Source organism: Marmota monax, unplaced genomic scaffold, assembly GCF_021218885.2.
Source record: "Marmota monax isolate L192 unplaced genomic scaffold, Marmota_monax_Labrador192_F-V1.1 WCK01_AAM20220418_F8-fsc00009, whole genome shotgun sequence".
Taxonomy (NCBI): domain Eukaryota; kingdom Metazoa; phylum Chordata; class Mammalia; order Rodentia; family Sciuridae; genus Marmota; species Marmota monax.
In genome coordinates, this window is record NW_026694710.1 from 26,317,113 (window position 1) to 26,342,500 (window position 25,388).

Sequence of the window (25,388 nt, forward strand, 5' to 3'; positions counted from 1 at the left end):
AGGCCATGGGGCTGTGAGGCTTGCAGGCAGCTCGCAGGACACGGGGCTCACTTTTCTGGGGCCCCGGAGTTTCTGTTGTACCCACTGGTCACTGGAAGCAGCCTGTGGTGAGAGGTGGGGCGGAGGGAGACCCTGAGAGCCCAGAAGTGAAGTCCTCCCACACAGCTTGTCTTATCCTTCTGAGACCTTCGCCTGGTGTCCTTGAGGCCCCAGCCTGATCACACAGGGTGGCTGGCCAGCCAGAGGGACTGTGGGTAAAGACACCCTCTCCCACCCCTCAGGTGCCTTGCACTCTCACCCTCCTTGGGCCCCACCTGGGCATCCATCGCTGGTCCCCAGCACGGTGGCCCTTCCCTGTACCCTCCAGAGCAGATCGGGCTCCTGGGACATGGCCCGAAGCAGGCTGCACTCTGCTGAGGCCTGAGAGCTCCCCGGCTGGGCTCCTGTTTCCCGTCTCCACCCTGCCCACCGCCCCAGGCTACAGCTGCGGTAGGCAGCCTCCGGGACTGCCTCCAGGGCTCATGCTTCTGCACCTCCCTGAACTGCCTCTTCTTCCCAGGTGAGCCAAGCCCAGCTTCTAGCCCTGCCCCACATCGCTGCCCCCCAGGCAGATGCCACCCTGTCCCTCAGGGTCCCATGCCCCTTCTCTTGCTGCCCTATCCCAAGGTGTGCTCCCTGCCCCCCCACCCCGCCATGCTCCTGGCACCTACCCTGTGGTCAGTGCATGTGCAGGAATTATCTCAGCTGGGAGCACAGGCCACCACCCGTGGGCTCCTATAGCCGACACTGGCTCACCTGGACTGGAAATTGATGGACTAACAGGGGCTGTGCTCTCCCCGGCTCCACGTGACTTCTTGCTGGCCCCAGGCTCTGGCACCTCCGGATGGCAGGTCTGCGGCCACCCTCCCCGCCCCCAAGGCCCATTGTTATTGAAAGGGAGGCACACAGGGAGGGAACCTGTCCCAGGATGGAAACTGGACACACTTGTCCCACGTGGGTACCACCATCACCCAGCCTCTGGGCTAAGTGGCTTGTCCAAAGTTGAGTGGCATCTGACTACAGGATCCCTGCACTGACCTCTGCCCTGGCCTCCCAGCTGCCCAGGACAGTTGTCCAAGGATGCCCACAAAGGCAAATGCCCCTGAAGATCATTTGGGCCGAATGTCCCAGCAGAGAACACCTCAGGGCTGTGAGTCTTGGGATCTGGGCAGTGCTGGCCCCAGGGCTCAGATGTGCGTCCAGATGGCACACCAGCTGGACCATACCATTAGGGCAGCAAGAAGTGGCCAGCAGGAGTCAGAGTCTGTCCAGCTGCATGATGGACCCCCTTCCCAGGAGGGAGAGACTCCAGCCTGGCCAAGTCAAGGGCTCAGGATTACCTTTGCTTCTGGGTCTCTCAGGCCCTGGGGATCTCCCAGCCAGGTGGCTCCAAGGTGGTGTGGCATGGAATAGGAGACTGAGGACGGTCGGAAGAGTCCTCTGCTCCCTAGGTGCAGACCCAGGAGTCCTGGCTGCACGGGTAACTTGCTGGCTTATCTCCCTCCCCCCATGACCTTACCTTTGGCTCCTGGTGGAGGTCAGGGGTAAGTAGAGGGCCTTCAGGCCACCTCCTGGACCAGGTGTCCACTCCTTTGATGAGAGGGGGCCAGTTGTCTGCTGGGCCCTGTGAGTGAGCAGGAACCCAGGGAGGGACTTCTCTCAGCCTGGGCTGAAGACAGCTCAGAGAGAAAGGCAGCCACGGAGGGGCCGCCTCTCCCTTCCTGTCTCCTAAGTGTTTCCTAAGTGTTTCCTCCACGAAGACCCGAGGGGGAAGGGTGGGGCTGTGGGGACCCTTCTGCCCTCTTCATTTGCTTGACAGCTCGATGCTGGCTGGGGTGCGATGGGCTCCAGACCCTCCCATCCAGTCCCCAGGGGTGGGGGCAGCCTCTGCAGGGAATTTGTTCAGATTGTCCTGTCGGGCGGGAGGTGGGGTAGCTGGTCCCGAGGAGGGGCCGCCGCCCGCGAAGGGGGCGGGCCTCGCCCCCGGGCGGTTTATCTGCGGTCCTCCTCCTCCTCGTCGTCCTCTCCACCGCACCCTCCGCGGCTCCTGCCCGCTGTAACCCGACTCCTGCGGCGCTCGGGGCGCCCCCCCAGAGGCGGGGCGGGGGCGAGCCGCGCAGCCCGGCCGCGGGCCCAAGTGCCACATCACTGCGCCCTCGCGCCGCGCCCGCGCCCACCATGCCGCCGCCGCCGCTGCTCCTGGCCGCGCTGGCCCTGCTGGCCTCCGCCGCCGCACGGCCCGGGTGCGGCGAGCGCGCCTCGGACCCCGCCGGTAAGGCCCGCCGCGCGCCCCGGGGAGGACGCGGGCCCCGACCCGGGAACTCTCCCCGCGTCCTTCGCTAGACCGCGGTCCAGCCATAAGGTCCGCAGAGCGGACTCCGTGTGACTTTGGACCAGTAGAGGGACCTTTGCCTGGAGGGGGCGCGGGTCTCTCCGGCACCTGGAGGCTGGGACCCGGGCGCCCAAGCAGTGGGCGGCGACAGCGGAGGGACACCGCCCAGGCCAGGCACAGGCCCTAGCGGTGGGGGCACAGCGGACTGGCGGGGTCCCGTAGGTGGGTCCCGCCCAGCAGGTGCCAGGACTTTTCGGGGCAGAGGGCGTCCCAGGCCTGTCCTTCCAGGAACGGGGGAGGGCTCTGGCGGCTGCGGGACTCGGACTCTGATCCCTCCCTCCCAGCTCACGGCTGTGACGGGACTGCAGCGTCTCCGGAAGTGGGCCCAGGGGTGGGAGGGGCTGCGGGCCTTCAGGGGGGATCTGGGCAGGACTCTGGGACCCCTGGGAGGCGCACCTGTGCTGACCTCACCTGAGAAGGTCCTTCCAGCCTGGGCCTGGAGTCTGGGCTCAGTCCTGGCCACACCTCCCCTCCAGGAGTGGGCCCCAGTTTCCCTGCCTAATGAGAGGTGGGGTGCATCTAGTCCCCACCCTCCAGGGCCTTATCAGCCGCAGACATCTGCTCCGGCAGGGCTGGGGTCCCCAGAGGCCTGGATACAATGGGTGTCAGATTTGTGGACACCCAAGATCTTGCCTGGACCTGCCAAGTGCATGAGGGGACAGGCCCCTTTCAGACTCCCCCACCTTTCCTTCTTCCTCCCTCCGCCAGCCGCCCCCTGACTGTCCTGGCGACCTCTGGCCCTCCTCTGGCTCTCAGCTCTTTCCTTGGCTCACTGCAGAAAGCCCAGGTGTGTGTAGCCAGGGGACACCAGGACGCATCCCCTCATCTGACCCCTGTGTGTGGTCCGAGCCCCCTGCAGGCACTTGGCCTTGAGAAGCAGGTGTTGGGTGGATGCCCACTTGCTCCTGGGGTCCTCACCTCCAATTCTTCTGAGGCCAGTAGAGCCCCAGGTCAAGCTCAAGTTGGTTCTTCCCACTCACTGACCTTCTGCTCAGCCTGGGGATGAACTGTGCCTGCTTGTGAGATGCTTCTAGAACCTGCAAGCCCAGAGAAGGTCTGGGGTCACAGTTCATTAGGGCCTCCCCCCCACCGCCTCCAGGAAGCCTTCTTGGCCTTACCCAGGAGCAGTACAGCCACCTCCATCTGGGCTCAGTGCCTGCGTCCCTTCATTTCCCGCAGGGTGGGCAGGTGAGCTCTGTCCTTGCCAGGGCTGAGAACACAGATCAGGGCTGCGTCTGCAGCCCCTTCCTCCTCCAGGCCCCTCCTTCCAAAGGAGCGTGGGAGCTTATAGACAGTGGCCTGATGTGCGTGGGGCTGGGCAGTGTGGGCATCAAAGGCTGCCGTGGCCCTGACTCTCTGTGCCTGGGGGTTCACAGCAAGCCTGGACAGCCTGCTCATGGTCCCTTCCCTGGTGGAGGACTCCAGGGCTTCATGGGAGCCTGGGGTCCCAGGTGACTTTTATGCTCACAGGTCCTTGGTCCTGGCTTCCAGCCCTGATTCCTCCACTTGGCGACCTCCCTGAGTTGGTTCAGGTGTCTGCTCTGCTGGAGGAGACCCTGACCAGGAGGAGCAACCTATTGTCCAGTGAAGAGGGAGGGAAGGAATTGAGTTCAGTCTCCATCCCCGGCTTGAAGAAATGCTGCCTCCTTGTGGTCATGAGGCATCACAGCACTGTGGGCTGCGGTAAAGCAGCAGTCAGGGGTCTGCCATCCCCGATTGCCATCAGCGAGTGCCACGCAAGCCACGCAAGCCACGCAAGCCACTCAAGGGGGTTGTTTTCTGGCAGCCACACGAAGGAGGCAATGAATGAAATTAATTTTTATAACAAGAATTTTAATCCAGCACATCCCAAAGTTCATTCTAATATTTAGTCATTAATATGAAATCACTTCTGAGACGTTTCCTCTTGTTCTGACGCTGGTGTGTACTGTCCTTCCAGCAGGTGTCAGTTTCAAGGCCCTCGGTAGCCACCTGTGGCTTGGGATGCCAGGCTGGGCAGTGAGGGTGCAGATCCTTCTGGGCTGCCTTTCGCCCCCCTGTTTCCAAGGCTGCGGGGGGTCACGTGTGCAGGGTGGGCCTGCTTGGGTGGTGGGCGGGCTTGGTGACAAAGTGCTCCAGGTGTCCCTGCTTCAGCATTCTGTGGCTACAAGAGCAGGCAGGTGCTGGGATGGGCAGAGTGGGCTTTGGGCTGTCTGGTCCATCCCTTGATTTGTAGACAAAAATTGGAGGCCCAGAGAGTCCAAGCCAGTTGGGCGAGGCCCAGCTTCACTATGTAACTGGCTGTGTGTCTCGGGGCAAGTTGCATAACCACTCTGGGTCCCTCCTCCATTCCATCCCAGCTCCATGGTGGCTGGACAATCACCCACTGGGGCTTGCTCATTGTTATGGCTTGAATAGTGTCCCCCACAAAAAATCAGCTGAGGTCCTAGCCCTCAGTCACTGAGGAATGAACTCACTGGGAAACGGGGTCGTTGCAGAAGAAGCCTAATCAAGATGAAGCACACTGGGTTGGGGGAGCCCAGGTTCCTGACAGGTCACCTTAGGAAAGGGGCACGTCATGTGCTCGTCCTGGGCAGAGGCTGGAGTGATGTGGCCGCAGGCCAAGTGACCCCTGGAGTCCCCAGCTCTCGGCTTGGCTTCTGGCTCCTGGCCTCCAGACCGTGGGGCCTTGCTCTCTCTTACCGTGGTCAGTGGTCAGCTTGGCAGATGCCAGCCCCCTGTCTGGAGAACACATGGCCTGGGTGGTCCCTCCTTCTGCCCACTGACCCAAGCTGCTGTGCTGAGCACTCACGGGGCCAGGCCCTGATGGCTCCCGCCTCGTGGAACCTCAGCACGGTCATCTTACGCACAGCGAGGAGACCCAGGCCTGGGGCTTACTCCCTAAACCTAGCTTTCTTAACTATAGCCTGGGGACACCTGAAGCGGGGGACACCAGGACGCATCCCCTCATCTGTCCCCTGCTGTGGTCTGAGCCCCCAGCAGGCACTTGGCCTTGAGAGGCAGGTGTGGGGGTGGATGCCCGCTTGCTCCTGGGGTCCTCACCTCGAATTCCTGAGGCCAGCGGAGCCCCAGGTCAAGCCCAGTTTGGTTCTTCCACTCACTGACCGTCTGCCAGCCTCGGGATGAGTCTCCAGATCCCCACGCTCAGCTGGTTGTCAGTGCACAGCAGGTGCACAGTCCAGGCCCAGGGGACGAGGGACAGGGCGGAGCAGAGCACAGGGGCACAAGTGTCCACCTGATGAGCCTCGTCCTGAGCTGACGTCCACTCCCAGCATCTGCCTCAGTCCAAGCTCAACAGGGGACTAGACAGCCACTCTGCAGAGTGTGGGTCCTGGACCAGGACGCACCTGGAAAGTGTAGTGCCAGACGGAGCTGCTGCCAGGCCCGCAGGGTGGACGCTCACCCCTGGCCTGCTCACCCCTGGGCCTCCTCACACCTGGCCTGCTCACACTGGCCCTGAATGGGATGGACGCTCACTCCTGGGCCTGCTCACCCCTGGGCCTCCTCACACCTGGCCTGCTCACACTGGCCCTGAATGGGATGGATGCTCACTCCTGGGCCTGCTCACTCCTGGGCCTGCTCACCCCTTCCCTGCTCACACCTGGCCTGGAAGAGGTGTGACTCAGTGCCTGCCCTGGGTGGTCCTCCCGTCTCTCCCCACTGTCACTGGTTGCCGACAGGTGGATGATGCTGTGATGCTCCAAGCCTCTGTCACTCTGCAGGGGATGATGACAGCGTGAGTCTGGGAACGCTCAGGGCCAAGAAGCCATGCGTACCTGGAGATGTCACACCTGCCTGAGGAGAGCAGGGTGGGGCCCTTGTGCCACTTGGGTGGCCGACCAGGTGACTTGAGTCCTCTTGTCACCTGCTTGTGGATTTGTAGACAAAAGGGGTGGGCACCCTGCAGCCCTCTCTGCCAGGGGGCACCCAGCGGTGCTGTTTCCAGACATGCTTCCCCAGGGAGGCCAGCCCGTTAGGACACCCGGGAGCCTCTGGCCACGCTGAGGGTTGATGCCAAGTAACAGGAACGGGAGTGACTGACCACAGAGTGCCTTCCAGGCCGGGCCTGTGCCGGGTGCTGAGCCAGGTCTCCTGGAGCCCTCACAGCATGTGCCCTAGAGACTGGGGACACCTCAGGAGAGGGGCTTGCCCGGGGCCCCTGCTGCGAGGGGCTGAACCCAGAGCTGCCCACGTCCAGGCTGGCTGCCTGCCCTGCCTGCCCCGTGGCTCATGGCCAGGTCCTCTGCTGCACACTGATGAGGAGGGACCATGAGTCACAGGCGTCTTCCTGGGGACCCAGGTCCACCCGTGGATGGCAGTGTCCCCTCTCATCAGTGGCTCGGGTGGCAGCAGCACTGTCTGGTGGTCGGGGGGAGGTGTCCTGCCCCAATGCTGTCAACCCATGAGAGCTTGGCTAGCTGGTGGGTGTGGGGATCGTGGGGACCATGGTGGCCTGTCCCCTGGGGTCAGGAGTTCCTGCAGTGGGCAAGCCCAGAGCCCCCTGTGGGGCCACACGGGGTGCTGAGTTAAGCTGGGTTTTCACGCCCTGGGTCTTGAGAAAACTGAAAGTGGCCGCGCCCTTGCCAGCCTTGCGGTCAGGCAGGCCCGGCTTTCGTTCAGATTCCCTCTGGACCCAGCCTCCTGCCCCTCCTCGTGAGCTCCGCACCCTGTGCCCACCCGCGGGTGCCCACGTGCCCACACCTGCTAGGGAGCCTGTCCTCTTGGTCCTGGCTGTTCTGCCCACCCAGCCTGCCTTTCCCTTCCCAGGCCAGGTGGGGATGCAGCCAACCCATGCCCAGCCCCATCCAGAACCAGCTCAGCTGCAGTCTGACTCGAGGTCCCTCCGCAGAGTCCCTCCTTCCCCCTCAGCGCTCACCGAGCACCTGGCCCTGCTTGCACAGGGGCTTGGCAGGTGCACTGGTCAGCATGAGTTTCATCTGGCCCTGCCAACGTCCTTGAGGAGACCCTTGAGGTCCCGTGGTTGCAAGGACAATAGGTGCGGATCTTTTTCTGGGAAGGGGCCCCAACTCCAGCAAGCATGTCACCCCACACTCTGGGGCTTTCTTGAGGACAAGGAGCCTATGCTTAGATGTCCTTTTGGAAGGACTTTTAGTAGCCTGGGGGTGCAGCCCTTGGGGGCTGGTTGTTAAAGACTCGGGGCACTGGGTGACAGCCTTGGGGGGCTGAGGCTGGCCTCGGTGGTATTTTTAGGTCAGGCTGCTCAGCCTGGACAGCAGGGTCACCTGCACACTGCTGGCCAGTCCTGGGCTGTGGGGCTGGAGGCTTTCCTGGGACCCACCCTGCCACCGGGGACCTTGCTTAGGTAGGTCTCCTGAGCTCTCAGGCCCAGTGTCCTCACCTGGTAGCAGGGTGCCTGCTGCCCTGGGGGCTCAGTGGGGGCAGAGAGAAGCCTGGCCCCCAGTGAGCACTGGGTGAAGATGGGCTGAGGTTGGTGCAGCGGCAGGCGCGTGGGGTGGCCGAGCAGGACGCTAACTGTGGTGCATCTCTTCGCAGATGAATGCCGCAGGCCGACGGCAGCCGACAGCGGTACGGTACTGGACGCCCCTCTTTCTGAGGCCTAGGTCGCTGCCGCCCCGCATGCTCCAGAGCGTTCAGAGAGCTGAGCCCAGGTTTCCGCAGCGGGTAGAGAGTGACAGTGCTGCTGTCAGACCCCGGCTCCGGCTTCAGCGGCTGAGGGGACAGAGGAAGCACAGGGCCAACCTGCCCCACAGAGCGGCTTGCCCAGCCGCTCTGCTGCCCGACGTCACCTGCCTCCCTCCTTCACCTGCTGGCTCTTGGTCCCCTCCCGCGGTCTGCTCCAGAGGGCCGAGGGCAGGCCTTGAAGTGACAGGCTTTCTTTTGGGGGGCAGGTGCTCTACCCTGGCCACACCCCAGCCCCCTGGTGCAGCTCTGTGGGCCTGTGGGCCTGGTGAGCTCCTTGGTCCCAGTGTCCTTTAGTGAAGAGGTGGGGCAGGGCCATCTCAAGGGATGCTGTTGGAAGCGTCCCAGGTGCGCAGGAATGTGCTCGGGTCTGGTGCCTGAGGCCGAGGCTCTCCTGCCGGATTTGGGCGACTGGTGTATTCTCCATGGAGAGCCCAGACTTCAGAGAACTCAGAAAGCAGTCCCAGCCTGAAAGTCAATGTCCTAGACAGAATGCTTTGAGCAGAGAGAAAAGCTGAACAGGAAGCACCCCATCCTTTCTGATCCCTGACACAGGACAGGCAAAGCCTTATGCCTTGTGCCAGACTCTGGTAGCCCCATCCCTGCAGCCCTGGCCCTGGGTGGACCTCTTGGGCTGAGGTCATCACGTCACCTGCCCACCCTGCCTCCCCAGCCACCTGCATGGACCTGCAGCTCAGCTCCTGTGCGGACGCCGCCTACACCCAGACTGCCTTTCCCAACCTGCTGGAGCAGCGGTCGCGGGAGGCGGTGGAGTCCAGCCCCGAGTACATCCTGCTGAGCGTCCTGCACCATCTCTTGGAGGGCCAGTGCAACCCTGACCTGCGGCTGCTGGGCTGTGCCGTGCTGGCGCCCCGGTGCGAGGGCAGCCGTGTGCGCAGACCCTGCCGGCACGTCTGCGAGAGCCTGCGGGAGGCCTGTCAGCCGGCCTTCGATGCCATCGACATGGCCTGGCCCTACTTCCTGGACTGTACCCACTACTTTGCCCGGGAGGAGGAAGGCTGCTATGACCCTCTGGAGAAGCTCCGGGGTGAGGGGAGGCCACGGGGTCCTTGGGGCTCTGCGGGAGCTCAGTGGAACCACCATGGGGGTGGCACGGGGACCATCTCTGTGCCAGGAAGAGCCCCCAACAAAACGTCCCACCTCTTCATGGACCCAGGCTCATGGGAGGCTTAGTGAGGGGGTGGGGGGGCAAGTGCTCTAGGGAGGCCCAGAAGGGGCCCCCCAGTGGAGGTGGCTGTGCTCAGAAAGCAGATGGGACATGGGCGTGGTGGCCCAGGGGACAGAGTCCTTGGCCGTGTTTCCCTGGAAAGTTGCAGTGCTTGGCCATGCACCTGGGCTGCCAGGTGAACCTGGGGTTGCTGGGCCGGGAAGGCCACACCAGGGGTTCTGGCCTAGAGAGAACTGCTGGAGGTGGCCTGTGGGGCCTGTGGACAGCAGGAGGCAGGAGGGGGCTGCAGAGGGAGGCCCGTCCTCCTGGGAACCAGCTGGGTGATGGAATGGGCAGCTCTGGGCTAGTGAGCTGCACCTTCGGGGGTCCCAGAGGCTACCTGGCTATGATCTGTGGGGGTACAGGTCTATGTGCCCCAGGTGGGTAGGAGTGGATCCTGAGGGACCAGCTGCCTATGGCCACACTGGCTGGGGGGCCTCCTGTGTGAGGAGTGCGTCTCCTATGGACGTGGCTTGATGGGAGGGCAGATGCCCAAGGTCTTTGGCTGCAGTGACCCAGGCCAGTCATTGGTGGATGGACCGATGTGTCCATTTCTCAGCAGGTCTTGAGCTCCTACTGTGTACCGGACTCCACTCTGACACATGGTGGATGGCTGGGGAGGGGCCCGGACATGTGTCTGGTAACGTGTCGGTGGGCGTGGGGGGCTCAGGGCTGACCGGGTGCTTGGAGCCCGGCATGCCCCGAGGAGGCTGACGGCTTCAGCATGGTGCGAGAGGCGGGCCCAGGGACCCTGTGCTGGTGGCAAGGAACTGTCTGCTTGGGGGCAGCGAGCAGCTGCTGAGGCCTGGGGTTTGGGGAAAGAATCCAGACGTCTCCCCGGCTGGCCAAGCCCCTGTCCTGGGGAAGCCCGAGGAGGAGGCTGAGAGGTTATTTTGGGCATCTCCACCACTAAATTGCCAGTTCCACCTGCCTTCCTTCCTCCCAGCCATTCTGAGCAGAAGCAAACCGCAGGCCAGGGTGGCACTCAGGGAAGGCTGCAGCAACTGTGGCCCCAAGTGGCCTGCAGGGAGTGCTGCCCTGGGCGGGGTCATCGGGGGCTGCGCAGTGTCCCTGGTGTCCTGGGGCTTCTGCTCCAGGGAGGGAGAGCAGGGGGTCCTGCTTGCACCCCCCAGGGTGCCTCCCTGCCCTTCTCCTGGTGGAGGCGCTGACAGTGGACAGCCGGGAGTGGGTGCAGCAGTGGATGCGGGCCACAGGGAACCTCTGGAGCTGTGCTTGCTAACTCATGCTGGCGCTGACCAGGGAGAGCTGACCAGGGAGAGCTTCGGGGTGCCCCGCGGGCGAGCCCCATGGTTCAGAGGGTGTCAGTGGGCTGCGAGGGCACAGGGCTGAAGGTGTTCCACGCGCTGCTCTGTGGGCTTGGGTGCCCCAGGGGTGGCCCTTAGTCCCTGCTGCTGGCTGCACTGGGAGTCCTCACCCCGTCCCCACGTCTTGCCAGCCCGGGGAATGCTATTGCTGGGCTGTGTGTGCCTCTTGGCTGTGTCCTCGCTGTGGGTGGTGTTATAAGTATTACTACAAGAATCTGATTACAGACAGAAGCAGATTGGCAGAGCCATCCGAGGGGACACACTGCTCCCACCCCCAAGTCGCTGCGGTGTGTGGGGGTGAGGAGGGAGGGTGCTGGGGGAGGGCTTGTCCCCAGACAGTGCCAGGGAGGCTGGGGTGCAGACAGAGCGGCTGCTGGCAGGTGGGCAGTGCCACCCACTACCCTCTCTTCCCCAGGGGACCTGGAGGCTGAGGAGGCCCTGCCCTCGGGCCTGCCGCCCACCTTCATCCGCTTCGCCCACCACTCCTATGCCCAGATGGTGCGGGTGCTGAAGCGGACAGCGACACGCTGTGCCCAGGTGGCCAAGACCTATAGCATCGGGCGCAGCTTCGATGGCAAGGACCTGCTGGTCATCGAGTTCTCGGGCCGCCCTGGCCAGCATGAGCTGAGTAAGTGCCAGGGAGGGGCTGGGCTTGGTTCTGCATCTGGGGAAGGGCTCTGGGCCGCTGGACCTTGGGGTGCACCAGCTGGGGGAGCCGTGTTTGGGGATCAGGGTTGGACGAGACTTGGGGCTCTACCTGTCTTGTGGCCACATCCCCTGGGGAATCTCCCCAGGGGCATTACACTTGAGCACTTGGTGATGGGAAAAGAGCTTTGTTCATGGTGACAGGGACACAGGCCTAGAGGGATGGACGGGAGACCAAGCAGGAATTTAAAACAGGCGGCAGCGTGGGGGTCCGGTGAAGGCAGAGGCCTGTCCTCTAGGAGCTGGGGGTCCTGTCCCCGAGGAGCTGCAAGTTGGGGAGGTGGTTGCGGTGGCTGCGGGAGCTTGGCCTCACTGTTGGCGGGCATCCTGTGTCCCTGGTCCTTGCTGTCCCAGTCTTGCCCTTGAGCACCAGGCCCCGGCCAGGTCTGTGCAGCCTGGGTCCTGGTCACTATCCAAACTCTGCCCTGCCAAACTGCCCAGGGAACACGATTCCAACCTGGCGATGTGGACGGTGCAGCTCCTCCTCCTGAGCAGCCCTGTCCATGTGCATGCAGGCCTGTGCTCAGCAGCAGAGGGCAGTGTGGAAGATGCTGGGTCCCACTGTTCTTGCAGGGAGCTAGGAATCACTCTGCACCGCTGTAGGCTGCAAGAGCTCCTCCAGCTGGCTTCATGTGAAAATCTAGGGGAGACTCGGCCTCCTGGCTGGGCAGCCCCTGCTTCCTGTGCGGTGAGACCAGGGTGACCATGTGGTCCCCCCACTCTGGGCACTGAGAGCATCCAGGGCACAGGCCTCTGGGGATCACTGGGTCCAGGTCTTTCCTCATCCTCGTGCCCCAGCCTCATTGGTCAGCAGGATCAACCCAGAATCAACCCCATTCAGCCCTGGGCTTCACAAGTAGGTAACAGACTCAGGGCCTTTCCCTGCATCCTGTCGGCCTAGGCAGTGTGTCCAGCAGGAGCCCAAAGGCCCTGTGTCCTGCCAAGGGTGAAAGGTCACCCAGATGCACCCATCTCCAAGACCTGCCCTGTTCCCACACCTGCAGAGGGCCCAGGGAGGTGACTGGCATGGAAGGCCTCCTGGTCATTTATACCCTGGGATCTGGAGATCAAGGGATATAAGTGTTCCCTCCCATAGCTGGAGGGTTGGGACACACGGAGCTGAGGAGAGAGACACCATTTCCACGTGAGCAATGTGAGGCTCTGAGAAGAGTAGCAACTTCCCCAGTCATGCAGCAAACAAGCTGCTAGGCCTGATTGACTCCTCTTCCCACAATCCCCCCACCCATCCCTCCACCCATCCCTCCATCCATCAACCCATCCACCCATCTCTCCACATCCATCCCCCCACCCATTCACTCACCCTTCCACTTACCCACCCATCCATTCATCCATCCACCCACCCACCACCTATTCATCCACCCATCTGTTCACTCATCCATCCACCCATCCATTTACCCATCTATCCACCCATCCACTCATCCACCCATCTACGCATTCATCCATCATCCACCCATCCACATATCGCTCACCCATTCACCTACCCATCCATTCATCTACCCATCCATCCACACATCCACCCATATATCCACTCATCCACCCACCCACCCATCCCTCCACCCATCCTTCCACCCATCAACCCATCCACCCATCACTCCACATCCATCCCTCCACCCACCCACTCACCCTTCCACTTACCCATCCATCCATCCATCCACCCACTCACCCATTCATCCACCCACCCCTCCACTCATCCATCTACCCATCTATTCACCCATCCACCCACCCATCCACCCACACATCCACACATCCACCCATATATCCACTCATCCACCCACCCACCCATCCCTCCATCCATCAACCCATCCACCCATCTCTCCACATCCATCCCTCCACCATCCACTCACCCTTCCACCTACCCACCCATCCATCCATCCATCTACCCACCCATCCATTCATCCACCCATCCCTCCCCTCATCCCTCCACCCATCCATTCACACATCTACTCACCCATCCACTCACTCATACGTCTACCCATCCATCCATCCACCCACTCCTCCTTCCACCCATCCCCCCCAGGGACAGCTGCCTTCCCAGCTGAGCACCAATGTGTTTGACTCGTGCAAACATAGAAAGTGACTATCAATGAGTCACAGGAATGAATGACACCCATCATATTAGTAGTATCCTTGGTTTGTCATGCTAATAATTATGGTTAAATGTAAGAAATCAGTTCAACAGGTGACTCCTCCAGGAGCCCTCGTCATGCAGAGGTTCTTGGGTCCAAACAAGTGTGAATTGGTGCAGGTACATTTGCTCACCCTTGCTAAGTGGGGTCCCCAAGGGTTTGAGATGATGCCCAAATTGGCATCTCTTCCCCCAGTGGAGCCCGAGGTGAAACTCATTGGCAACATCCATGGCAATGAGGTGGTGGGGAGGGAGATGCTCATCTACCTGGCCCAGTACCTGTGCTCCGAGTACCTGCTGGGCAATCCCCGCATCCAGCGCCTGATCAACACCACCCGCATCCACCTGCTGCCCTCCATGAACCCCGACGGCTATGAGGTGGCTGCTGCAGAGGTGAGTATCCCTGACACCCGGTGGTGGCTGCTGCCCTCGACACCACCTCATTCCCTCGTTGCTGCGGAGGGTCTGTTTGTGTCTACGCTTCCGGGTGACAAGGACTTGGCAGGGATCAATATTGGCCAGGTCCTGCTTTGGGGGCAGGGCAGGCCCATATCATTCTGTGCTGAGGAGGAGATGCTTACGACAGAAAATCGTGGGAGTTGAGGAGGTCAGGGTGGCTCTGCTGGTCACGCTGCTGCCCTGCCCGTTGCTGAGAGTCAGAGGGGACCCACAGCTCCTGGCTCCAGCCCCTGCCCTCGGGGCCTCTGTCTAGAAGGAGTTGCCGGGCTGTGCTGACCTCCCTGGGGCTGCCGGTGTTTGCAGGGTGCCGGGTACAACGGATGGACGAGCGGGAGGCAGAATGCGCAGAACCTGGACCTGAACCGCAACTTCCCGGACCTGACGTCAGAATACTACCGGCTGGCCTCCGTCCGCGGCACGCGCACTGACCACATCCCCATCCCGGAGCACTACTGGTGGGGTAAGGTAGGAGCGCTGCTGCCCGTGTCTGCCCGGGGCTCCAGTGCAGCTGAGGCCTCCACAGGGCTCCTAGCTATCTGGGACTCTTGGGTCGTCCTTCCTTGGGGACAAGGCACCTTGGCCCCCAGAGCCTCAGTGTGCCCTGGTGCCACGGGGAGAGCCTTGCTGGCTTGGTGGGAGTCAGGGAATAATGTGTGGGAAGCACCTAGTCCTGGCCCCTGCCTGGCCCAGGCAGGAACCTCTGACAGTGTCCCCCCACCCCCGCTTGCTCTTTGTTGGCTTGTGCCGAGCACCTGCTGTGTGCTGGGTGCTCAGGGACTGAGTGGGACCAGGCTGTTTCCTCGGAGGGCTGGCTGTCCTTGGACAGGTGCACCTGCAGCTGGCATCGCAGCTCAGTGCAGGGACAAGGGCAGTCAAGAGTACAGAGGCCCCAGAGGGCATCTGGCCCTGCCAAGGCCTGCCCACCCCCCCATCCCTGGGAGGCAAGCATGTGCTCCAGGCGGAGGCCCACCTGGGCCTGCTGGACGCTGGACAGAGTGGGAAAGGCTGGGCTGAAGTTCAGCTGGGGCCCTGGGCAGGCGTGGTCAGCAGGCATGCCCAGCCCTGAAAGTGGCTCCTCCGCCCTGGGCAGGTGGCTCCTGAGACGAAGGCCATCATGAAGTGGATGCGGACGGCCCCCTTTGTGCTCTCAGCCAGCCTGCACGGGGGAGACCTGGTGGTGTCCTACCCCTTCGACTTCTCCAAGCACCCTCTGGAGATGAAGATGTTCTCCCCCACGCCTGACGAGAAGGTGAGCAGAGGGAGCCTGGGCAGGTGCGGGCCGGCCGGTGCCACCTGCTCTGGGCTCACTGGAGCCCGAGGGCCTCTGTGCACAGGACCCCCTTCTCCCAGAAGGCCCCCGCCCAGCAGGAAGCAGTCTCCTGGGCCCATGTCCAGTGGCCTCCAGAGTGTTTCCTGCCCCCTACCCTTGGGGAGGGTGCAAGTCTGGACGTGGCCAGCAGAGGGCAGTGCTGCAGCGCGCATGGCCCACCCCAAGCCCTTTTCCGCCGTCCCCTTTTCCTGGGGGCCCACTGAGGCCCTGGCTGATCTGGAGAGGGCGTGGGAGCTGGTGCTTCCCACTGCACGGGCCAGAGAACTGAGGCTGGGGGCAGTGACCTGAGGTGGGCTGCGGCCTGGCCTGGGTTCAGGGCTCCCCAGCGGGGCTGAGATGAGCCGGGGTTCCAGAGCTTAGACAGCCACCTGCCTCTGGTGAGCCCGCATCCCAGGCCAGCCCTCCATCTGCCCAGCTAATCGGCTGAACGCTGGAAGCCCTTCCCTGCCCCCAGGTGTGGCCCGGGCAGGCCTGACCTCTGGGCTTAGTCACGAGCCAGGCTGCTCTGCCTCCTGAGGCAGTGTCCAGGGATGGAGGGCCCTGTCCAGGGTGGGCAGGCTCCAGCCACTGGCTCCCTGCTGAGGGCATGCAGGCCCTGCTCTCTTTGTGGCCACCAGGATAGGTGGTCCACCCTGCCCCCCAGCGGCCACTAGGCTATCAGGTCCTCGGTCTGTGGTGGAGAAGAGGAGGACACGAGAAGGACAGGTGGGTAGACTGAGAGCAGAGGCTGCGGGGCAGGGCGTGTGCACACGTCACAGAGGCCTGTGCCCGTGTGCTGTGCGAGTGTCCGTGGGCCCCAGCCTGGCCTAGGTTGAGGGGCTCCCCAGCGGGGCCCAAGATGAGCTGAGGGTTTCCAGGCGAGGGGCAGCCAGGGACAGTGAAGGTACAGGTGGCAGCATGAGCAGAGCCAGGCGTCAGGGCCACCTGCAGAGGGGCCCAGGAGGAGCCCGCAGCCCACCTCTGAGTACAAGAGTGACGGCAGGGCCGCGTCCGCTGGGTCACCTGGGTCACCTGTCCTTCCCCTCCAGCCCCCACGCCCTCCCTCGCTCCATGCATTCATCGACTGACACCCGCACCAGCCAAGGGCAGGGGGTGCTGGGCTCAGACCTCAGGAAGCACCCCAGGGGCCGGGTGGCCTCCAGGGCTGGCCCTGCCTGGACCCTGGTGCCCTCAGAGAGCAGGGGCAACAACTGTCCTGCGGCAGCAGGTGCTCCTCCACGTGGGCTCAGCTCCATGGCCCCAGAGGGCAGAGCTGCCCCGAGGGGAAGGTTCACCTCAACAAGTCAGGAGACATGAGGCTGGGCCACCAGCTGTCGCAGCAGTGGTCTCTGTGGAGCCCAGAGCCCAGGGGCAGGTGGGGGACGTGAGGTGGGGCTGGCGGGGTCCTGAGGTGGGCTTTTCCCAAACTTCCCTGATGCCCTGGGCGAGTGCCAGTGCCTTGGGCAATGTCCAAGGCCCCCAGGCCCACTGCGTCCCTCTCACCTCCACACTGCCCTGGAGCTGGATCCTGCCCCCGGGGAGAGGGTAGCAGTCCCCCGGGCTCCCAGCAGGGGTACCCCATGGCCCTGGACCGTGCCCAGGTCCCTGAGCCATACCACCCTCTCCAGCAGCCTGTCCGCCCCTCCTTGTATCTGCGGTCCTCTTGTCTGTGCCCTGCCTGCCCCCTTTGGCCTCAGACGGACCCCCTGTCTCAAGCCCTGCCTGAGGCTCGGAGCCCAGGGTCAGGCCTGGGACAGGAAGGGCGAGGTCGGAGGGCTGGGAGGTCCTGGGGCGCAGAGTGCCCCGGTGCCACCCCCACCCCCAGACCCACGGCTGCTTCGTGGGGTGGCAGGGCTCACCTGACACACCCTCCGTGGAGGACACCCAGGTGCCCCCAGGTGAGGGCGACCTGTCCATGCGTGGTGGGGCAGCAGTCCTGCCCTGCTACCTCAGGGCCAAAGACAGTGGGGTGGATTTGGGGTGCCTGGTTTGTGACTATGGGAACAAGTTGGGGTCAGACAGCATCCCCTCTGGGGACCCCAGGTCCTGGCTCCAGGTCCCTTGACCCCACCAGGGAGAGACCTCATTCTGACCCCCACCCACCCACCCTTCTTGTGTCCTCCTTTCTGACAGAGCATCCCCCTCCCAGGACAGATGAGTCCCCAGGCCATGGGGCCCCAACAGCCCCAGTGCAGGACGCCCCATCATCCATCTGGCCCACATTTGGAGGGGCTCTCACTGGGCCGGGCCCCATGTCCAGCCCAGGACTGACAGATGACAGAGACCCTGCCCCAGGAGAGGACCTGGACCCTGCCTCAGGAGGGGGCCTGTGTGGGAAGCTCTGGGCAGGCAGGTGTCCAGGCCACGCACAGGCTGGCTGGGAGGTGCTACAGGTGTGTCCAGGGTCCCTCTACCATATGTGGAAACTGCACGTGGCTTTGGCCGGCTGGTGGTGGCCAGAGAGGGGCTTCCTGCAGGCTGAGTCCCCGCAGCTGAAGGTGCTGGCTGGCCCCTGTGGGCTGTGCGGGGGACAATGACTGTGTACGTCTGTTGGGATGAGAAGTCCTCCTCTCCTCCGACCCGCACTCCCAGCCTCCTGCCTTTGCCACAGCCCCTCCAGGCCACCCACAGGAAGCTCGGTAGACTGCAAGGCTGACTGCAGTGTGCCCTCTCCCCACAGAAGACGGTGGCCCAGCCGGTGTGCCATTCAGGGACCCAGCGCACTGCCCCGAGGCTGCAGGGGACCCAGCCGGTGCACCGTCCCTGTCCTGCCTGTGCTTTGGGCCCCGCCCAGTTCTGAGGGCACCTGCAGAGCCCCTGCCCTGGTGGCCTGGCCCGCGGAGAGCTCTCTCTGTCTCCTTTCCAGATGTTCAAGCTGCTGGCCAGAGCCTACGCCGACGTCCACCCTATGATGATGGACAGGTCGGAGGGCAGGTGTGGGGGCAACTTCCTGAAACAGGGCAGCATCATCAACGGGGCGGACTGGTACAGCTTCACAGGAGGTGCGGCTCTGCAGGCGGTGGGCGCAGGACCCACGTGGGAGGAGACCAGAGCCCAAGGCCGGGAAGCTCTGGGCCGGGTGGTCGGGTGGGAAGAGCTGGGGGCCAGCTTGGTGGTCATTGAGGGTCTTCACGCAGCGGAGGGATGTGGGGGGCCACCCTGGGCCTCCCTCAGCGGCTGTTGCTGTGGCTTACTTTATGAAAAGCCCCGGGTCACGTGCCACGCATCGCCAATGCGCTTGCCCTTCAGGGTTATGGAGGGCGCGCAGGCCACTCCTGGACCCCAGTTAGGCCGGCCTTTCAGAGACAGCAAAGATTTTCTGGTACCGTATCTGTGCGGGTGCGGGAGGCACGCGGGTGGAGAGAAGGCCCGTGGGGCGACTTACACCAGGACTTGGTCATTTCTCTGGCCTCAGCTTTACCTGGGCACCTGCATTCTTACTGACTGGCACTGCCCTGGCTGCAGGACCACAGGGACCGTGTGGGGCCCACAGCTACCACACGCCCCGAGGGCGGCCCCCAGGCCCAGCCCACGGTGTTCCCATAGCTGGTGTCCCATGTGCCAGCCAAACACTTGTTATTTGTTCCAGATGAGGACGAGGGAAAGACGGGCTCTCATTTGGCGGCCACGAGTGGCAGGGCTGGGACTCAGGATGCAAGCCCATCTCCCCACCTGCCCACTCCTCCTGCTTGGGAGCTCTGCATAGCTGTGGGCAGGGCCCCTTGCTGTCCATACTGGCCCAGGCCCTCCTCTCGCAGGACCAGATGCGTGGGCCAGAGGCCGGCAGCCGGGGTCTTGGCTCTGTTCTGTACTCTTCAAAGGACCCACAGGGCAGGGTGGGCTGATAGAGGCCAGTGGACTCCCCTCCCAGCTGACAGGGCCCGTGGGCAGGGCCAGATGAGTCCCGGGTGGCAAGGCCTTGGGGACTGTAGACAGGGGGGTCACAACACTAGTGCACTGTGGGGGCTCAGAGGAGACCCTGAGCTCCCGCAGCATGGGCTCCCGGCTGCCCCTGGCACAGGGTGGCCTTATCCTGCTGTCCACCCAGTCCTGCTCTTGGGCAGCGTGGCTTCTCTTGGCCAGGAGACTGGAGCCCAGTGAGTGGGGGCAGGAGCCGCAGTCCTCCCAGCTGCCGCTGGGTGGTTGCGGGCGTCCAGCTCTCCCGGGCCCACAGGCCCCCGGGAAAGTGGAGATGCTAAGATGTCTCTGGGCTGCTGCTGGGCCAGTGTCCAGGGAAATGGACATAATTGTTCTTGCCAGACTCCTGGGGCCTTGAGGCCAGGGCAGGCCCGTGGATGGGGTGCAGGAGCCCGAGTACCCCAGGCGCTGCCTTCTCCTGGGGAATCGTCCCAGACGGTGGGGAGACGCAAAGCCCGTGGGCTTCGCCACTAACCTGTCAGGTTCCAAGTCCTCCTCTGGGGTCCTGGCGAGAGCCCTCCGTGCCCCGTGCCTCAGCTGTCCGTCTGCGAGGCGGGGAGAGTCCCCCAGCACCTGCGTGCTCGCCGGTCCCTGTCTTGACGGCCGTGCCCTGTGCCTAGGCATGTCCGACTTCAATTACCTGCACAGCAACTGCTTTGAGATCACAGTGGAGCTGGGCTGCGTGAAGTTCCCCCCGGAGGAGGCCCTCTATGGGCTCTGGCTGAACAACAAGGAGTCCCTCCTGAGCTTCGTGGAGATGGTGAGCTGGGCCTGGGTGACAGACTCGCTCGGGGGGGCTCCTCGTCTCCACTCATTCAGGACTCAGGCTCTCCAGCCCCCTCCTCCATGTGCCCTGGGGGTGCTGGGGACGCCAGGGGACCTAGTCAGACTCCCCTTGAGCAAGGGTCTCCCCCTAGAGGGAGCACAGGAGCCAGGCAGCCCGGAGGCACTGACCCAGCCTTGGAAGCCAGGGGCCTTCCTGGAGGAGGTGGCTGATGTCTTGGGGAAGGAGGAATCAGGGGACAAGACAGAGGGCTGGGCAGAGAGAGCCACGTGTAAGAACTCCTGGGTGTTGGGGTCCCTCGGGGGTCCTATGGCTGGAGTGAGGACCATGGCTGTGGGAATGGGGCGGGGATGAGGTGACGGCTCAGGGGAGCAGGGTCCACGTGGCCTGCCTGAGCAGGCTGGAATGGACGGTCAGAGGTTGGGTCCAGAGGTGGCCTGCCTGAGGCATACCACTGCCAGGGCTAAGGCCACCTGGACACAGGTAGGTAGGTGGTGAGTGGGGATGGCAGAGAACACAGCCACGGTGATCCTGCTGAACCAGAGAGCCAAGGCCTCCCCCAAACAACTGGGGGCCTGGTGCCCAGTGCCCACCCCCTTGCCCAGCACAGCCTAGACAAAGTGCTGCAAGCTTCAAGGGGGCCTGGGGAAGCCACGGGGAAGACGACAGGGTCCTGGGGTTGGTGGATGTCCTCCGCGATGTGCAAGAACACCTGATCCCATGTGGGCCCAGGTGTCCGGTAGGAAGCCGGCCCTGGGGGAGAAAGGCTCTCTGGTCGGAATGCAGGGTGCTTCGCAGTTGGCGCCAACAGCACGTGGCGGATGCAGGGCTGCCCACTTAGAGGTGGGCTTGGGAGAGGCATGGTGCTGCTCTGGGGCCCCAGGGCTAGGAGACATCCAGAGGAGGAGACAGAGGGTCCAGTGTGGCCCAGCAACCGCCTGGAGCTGTCTGTCCCCAAACTCCAGTAGTCCCCAAGAACCCTCCTTTCTAGAAAGCTCGGGAACCCTCCTCCAGGTAGGTTGGGAGCAGAGCCTCCCTGTGCAGGAGCACCAGGGCAGGAGGAAAGCACAGCTCGGGTGACCGCGGAGCATGTCACCCTGCTCAGGTTCCTAACTGGCGGCTGCACTACTGCTCTGGGGGCGGCCCCCTCTTGAGATAGGCCCCGGGTGCTTGTTTCATTCCGTGTCTGTCTGGTGGAAATGAGTTTTAAGGAGTCTCAGAGCAGCTGGGATTGCTCCGTGGATATTGCACATGAAGTCCTGGGATATGAAGATTTAATGGCGTGTGGCTGGGGGTGGCCGGCGCACGGCTGCTCCCGAGACGGCCCCCCCAGCAAAGCCGGCGCAGGCTTCTGATAAGGATCGAGCCTGTCGTGGCCAATTGAGGCTTTTCCATGTGATGCTGGGCAGGCCAGGGAGTCTGCAGCGCCCGTGGGCTGGAGGGCTGCCTTCCTCTCTCAGAGAGTGCCACGCCCCGGCCGCCCAGGAGGGCTGGATGGGAGAGGGAGCCGGGCCCAGGGTGTGGGGGAGCCCCCGCAGCGCCCCTGTGTGCCCGGCCTGTTCTCCCCTGGGGCGGGGAGCCAAGGAACGTCTCAGGGAGCCCAGGGCCACGGGACCCCGAGGAAGCCCCCGGTGTGGCTGGGGTCAGGGAGGGCTTCCTGCAGGAGGACAGCAACCGGGTCTGGAAGGGGGGTGGCCAGCGGCTGTGGAAGCTGACCAGAGCGCTCTGAGGGAGGGGCAAAGACGGAGGACAGAGGTCTGGGTGGCACAGCAACGTGGAGCTGGAGGGGTCCGCAGAGCAGAGGGGAGACCGGCAGGTGGGGCTGAGCCCTGAAGCCTGGTGGGGACTCTGCGTACCCCTCGAGCCCCGGATGAGCTGTGTGACACGGCCTGTCACGCCATCCCTTTGTCCTCACCACCTCCCACCCTGAGGACCTGACTTCCTCCCTTCCGTCCACCTAAAGAAGCCCACGTGGGATGGTCCCTGTCCGCTCCACTGGGCTGCAGGCCGTGGACACCCAGGTCCACATGTGGGCACAGGCCGGGGAAGGGTGGCCTGCCCCACTGGAGCAGATCAGGAGGCGGAGACCCTGACATCAGGACCCACGTGCCCTCCCTCGTCTCCTGGATCCTCTCCGGCAGCGGGGACCTGGCCAGAGCACAGGCAGACGGGGTTGTGGAGCCCTTCACAGGGGTCCAGCTGTGTTAGGCCTCTGAGGCCACCGAGGGTGCAGAGGGTCGGCAGTCATAGGGGCTGCCCAGGCTGAGGGCCGCTCTGATGGCCCCCTGCCCTGGGTTTCCCACAGGTGAACCTGGGCGGCCACCCTGGGTGGAGTCCCCACATCTGCTCCCCCTGGGGCAGCGGGGCATAGGGAAGGCCTGCAGCAGGGCCGGCGGCTCTGGCTTTGCCCGCCCCCATTCTATAGTAGAGAAATGAGGCACAGAGAAGCTCCTGGCTCTCCCAAGGCCGAGAGCCCTGGGCGGTGGCACTGGACGTCACAGGAGCAGGGGGGCCTGGCTGGGACCAGTTCACACCAGGGCCGAGTGCGCTGTGTCCTCCTCCACAGTCCTGGGTCCCGTCCTCAGCGATACGGGGTGGGTCATCGTGCTCAGGCAGGACAGCGTGCTGAGTGCAAGGCAGCTCACTGGTCAAGAGTGGGTTGGGGGTCCTCCAGGGCTGTCACGAGGTCCAAGACCTTGCCCTGTGTCCTCCCTGATGACCACGCTGCCCTCAGGAGGGAGCCTCTGCCCTGAGGGAACTCTGGAGGCCGGCTGTAGCTGGGAGGCTGGGCGGAGGCTCAGACACAGCCGTAGGTGGACAGGCCAGGTCATCTCCACGTGGAGGCAGGCGGTGGAGGCAGACACAGGTAGAACCGCAGGGTCATTCACACACTGGGAACGTGCCAGGGTGGATTCCTGTCACTTCATTTCACCGCTGAGCACAACGGAGGCCCAGGGAGGAGGGAGCCCCTCATAACCATGCAGCAAGGATGGCAGAGCAGGGCGCCACCGGAGGGCTCCCCAGAGACCCCAGACCCTGGCGGGGCTGGCGGGCGGCCTGGGCTTCCCAGGAGCATGAGCCCATTTTTGCCTCCCCTCTCAGGTGCACCGGGGCATCAAGGGCGTGGTGATGGACAGATTTGGCAAGCCCGTCAAGAACGCCCGCATCTTGGTCAAAGGCATCCGCCATGATGTCACCACAGGTGAGCACCCTCCTGGCCTCCCCCTGGGACCGCGTCGGACAAAGGGGCCGTGGGGGTGCCTGCAGTGGCTGCTGGCTCCGGTGGGCGGGGCCCTCTGTCCATCCTCAGGCCAGTGTGGGCTCCGCCGGCCTCAGGGGCCTCGCAGCTGGGCGGTCCAGTCCGCTGACGGGTGCTCCCGTGTGTTTGGGGGCTGGGCGTCCGTGAGGTCTTCCCAGGAGGAGTCCGTAGCAGGGCTTTGAGAGGTGGGAAGGACCTGCCGGGTAGAGGCAGAGGCCAGAGCAGGTGTGGGGTCCGCGTGCCGGGCCCCGGGCTGACCAGCCTCCTCCCGCACGCGCCCTCCTCGTGGGGCCGCCGGCCGAGCCATTTTCCCTCTCTTTGAAGCCCCGGATGGTGACTACTGGCGACTGCTGCCCCCGGGCTCCCACATCGTCATCGCCCAAGCCCCTGGCTACTCCAAAGTCATGAAGAGAGTCACCATCCCCCTCCGGATGAGGAAGGCAGGCCGTGTGGACTTCATTCTCCAGCCTCTGGGGACAGGACACAAGAAGCTGTCCCATGAACTTCAGAGAACTGCGCCTGCATCTCGGGACCCGCTGGGAGGTGCCGGCCTGCGGGACCAGCCCCCGCAGCTGGACCTTGAGCCCCTCGGGGCACGCAGGCAGCCCTCGGCCGGAGGGAGCAAGCCCTGGTGGTGGTCCTACTTCACGTCCCTGAGCCCGCACAGGCCGCGCTGGCTGCTCAAGTACTAGGGCACCTTCCACGCCCCCGCGGTACGGAGACCCGGCCCACCCTGCGCCCGGGCTCGCGGTTTTATCTGGCACAGACCTGGTACAAAGCCGTTGCGGCTCCATTAAAGGGTTGTGTTCACCACGAGGTCAGACCTGCAGTAGCCGTCCAGGGAGGGATGGGCTGGCCCTGTTGGGGGTGGACATGCAGCCCCGTCCCTGGGCTGGACCTTGGCGAGGCTCCGCCTGCCCATGAGTGCCCAGCACCAGGGCTGGGACAGACAGCACTTTTTCTGGGCCCACTGGGAGCTGGCCTTTCCTGACCACCTAGGCACAAACTGGCTTCACAGGTGGGGAAACTGAGGCAGGGTAGGGGCTGGGGGGAGAGGGTGGTGCCTGCCCACGGCAGGAGCTGAGCTCTGTGTCCTGCCACTGAAGGCTGAGCACCTTGGAGGACAAAGAATAGGGCGGAACGGGAGGAGCTGGGCTGGGTAGAGGTGGCCCCAAGGGGAGGACAGCTGGCCAGAGCCTTGGGCCCTGCAGCACTGTCCAGGAGGGTCACAGGGGAGGCTCACAGGCTCTTGTGGGGCTGGCTGCAGCAGGATGGGCTTCCTCCCTCTCTGGCTCATTATGCACCAGCTTGAGTCCAGGGATACTCCTGGTCCATGTTCCCCACAGGTGGGGAACCCCTGGTCCACCTCTGGCCATCAGGGGATCCGTCAGTCCTGGGGTCCACCAGGCAGGAGCTATGTAACTTCGTCAGTGAATGCTGCGGAGAAGGTGGGCTCCGGGGGCTGGAAGCCAGAATCCAGGTGTGGGCAGGACTGGTTCCTCCTGAGACCTCTCCTTGGCTTGGGGCCACCTTCTGACTGTGTCCCTGTGGAGTCTCTGGGTCCTGATCTCCTCTCAGCCCCCCTGATGACCTCACTGCGATCTATTATCCCATGTCAGGGGACACCGTGAGGTTTGGAGTTCCGACCTCACCTAACTCTGAGGGACCTAGGCTGTCCCAGGGCAGAGGCCCATCTGCCGCAGCGGGCCCCCGCCTGCTCCTGGCCATATCGCTGACCCTAGATTTGCAGGCCTAGGTGAGGTGACCGCACAGGAAACAGTGTCCCACGTGATCCCCGCCCCACCAGCCAGCGTTGTCCCCTGGCCCCGGGCAGCCTGTGCTCTGTGTGGGAGGCTTCAGGGTGCACGGCCCACGCCGAGGAGCAGGCCCACTGCTGGCACCGGGCGTGACCTGTGGGGGAGGCTCAGGGCAGGGCTCTGGTGGCCACCAGTCACGGTGTCTCACATTGGGACAGTGGCTCCCAGCTTGTCGAGCGCAGGACACATGCCTCTGAGAGTGATCTGGCGCATCTGGCGGGCGTCTTCAACTCTCAGGGCCTGTACCGCTGGCCTGGGCCTCTGGTGCTGCTGATGTGAGGATTTGTTTGGCCCTTCCACGTGTGGGTCACTGTGCGAAGGTCCTCTGGCATCTCTCCAGTCATGG

General features: G+C 63.8%; 1 protein-coding gene across 1 annotated transcript; it reads left to right on the plus strand.

The window, feature by feature from the left end:
* The first annotated feature begins 2,217 nt into the window (after positions 1–2,217).
* Cpz (carboxypeptidase Z) lies at positions 2,218–24,041 on the plus strand. The gene is made up of 11 exons (XM_046423738.1): positions 2,218–2,311; positions 7,946–7,978; positions 8,766–9,140; positions 11,061–11,273; positions 13,693–13,889; positions 14,259–14,420; positions 15,046–15,204; positions 18,131–18,266; positions 19,803–19,942; positions 23,069–23,168; positions 23,550–24,041. The coding sequence occupies exons 1-11, from the start codon at positions 2,218–2,220 to the stop codon at positions 23,915–23,917; spliced, it is 1,977 nt and encodes a 658-aa protein (XP_046279694.1). The 3' UTR covers positions 23,918–24,041.
* The last annotated feature ends 1,347 nt before the right edge of the window (positions 24,042–25,388 follow it).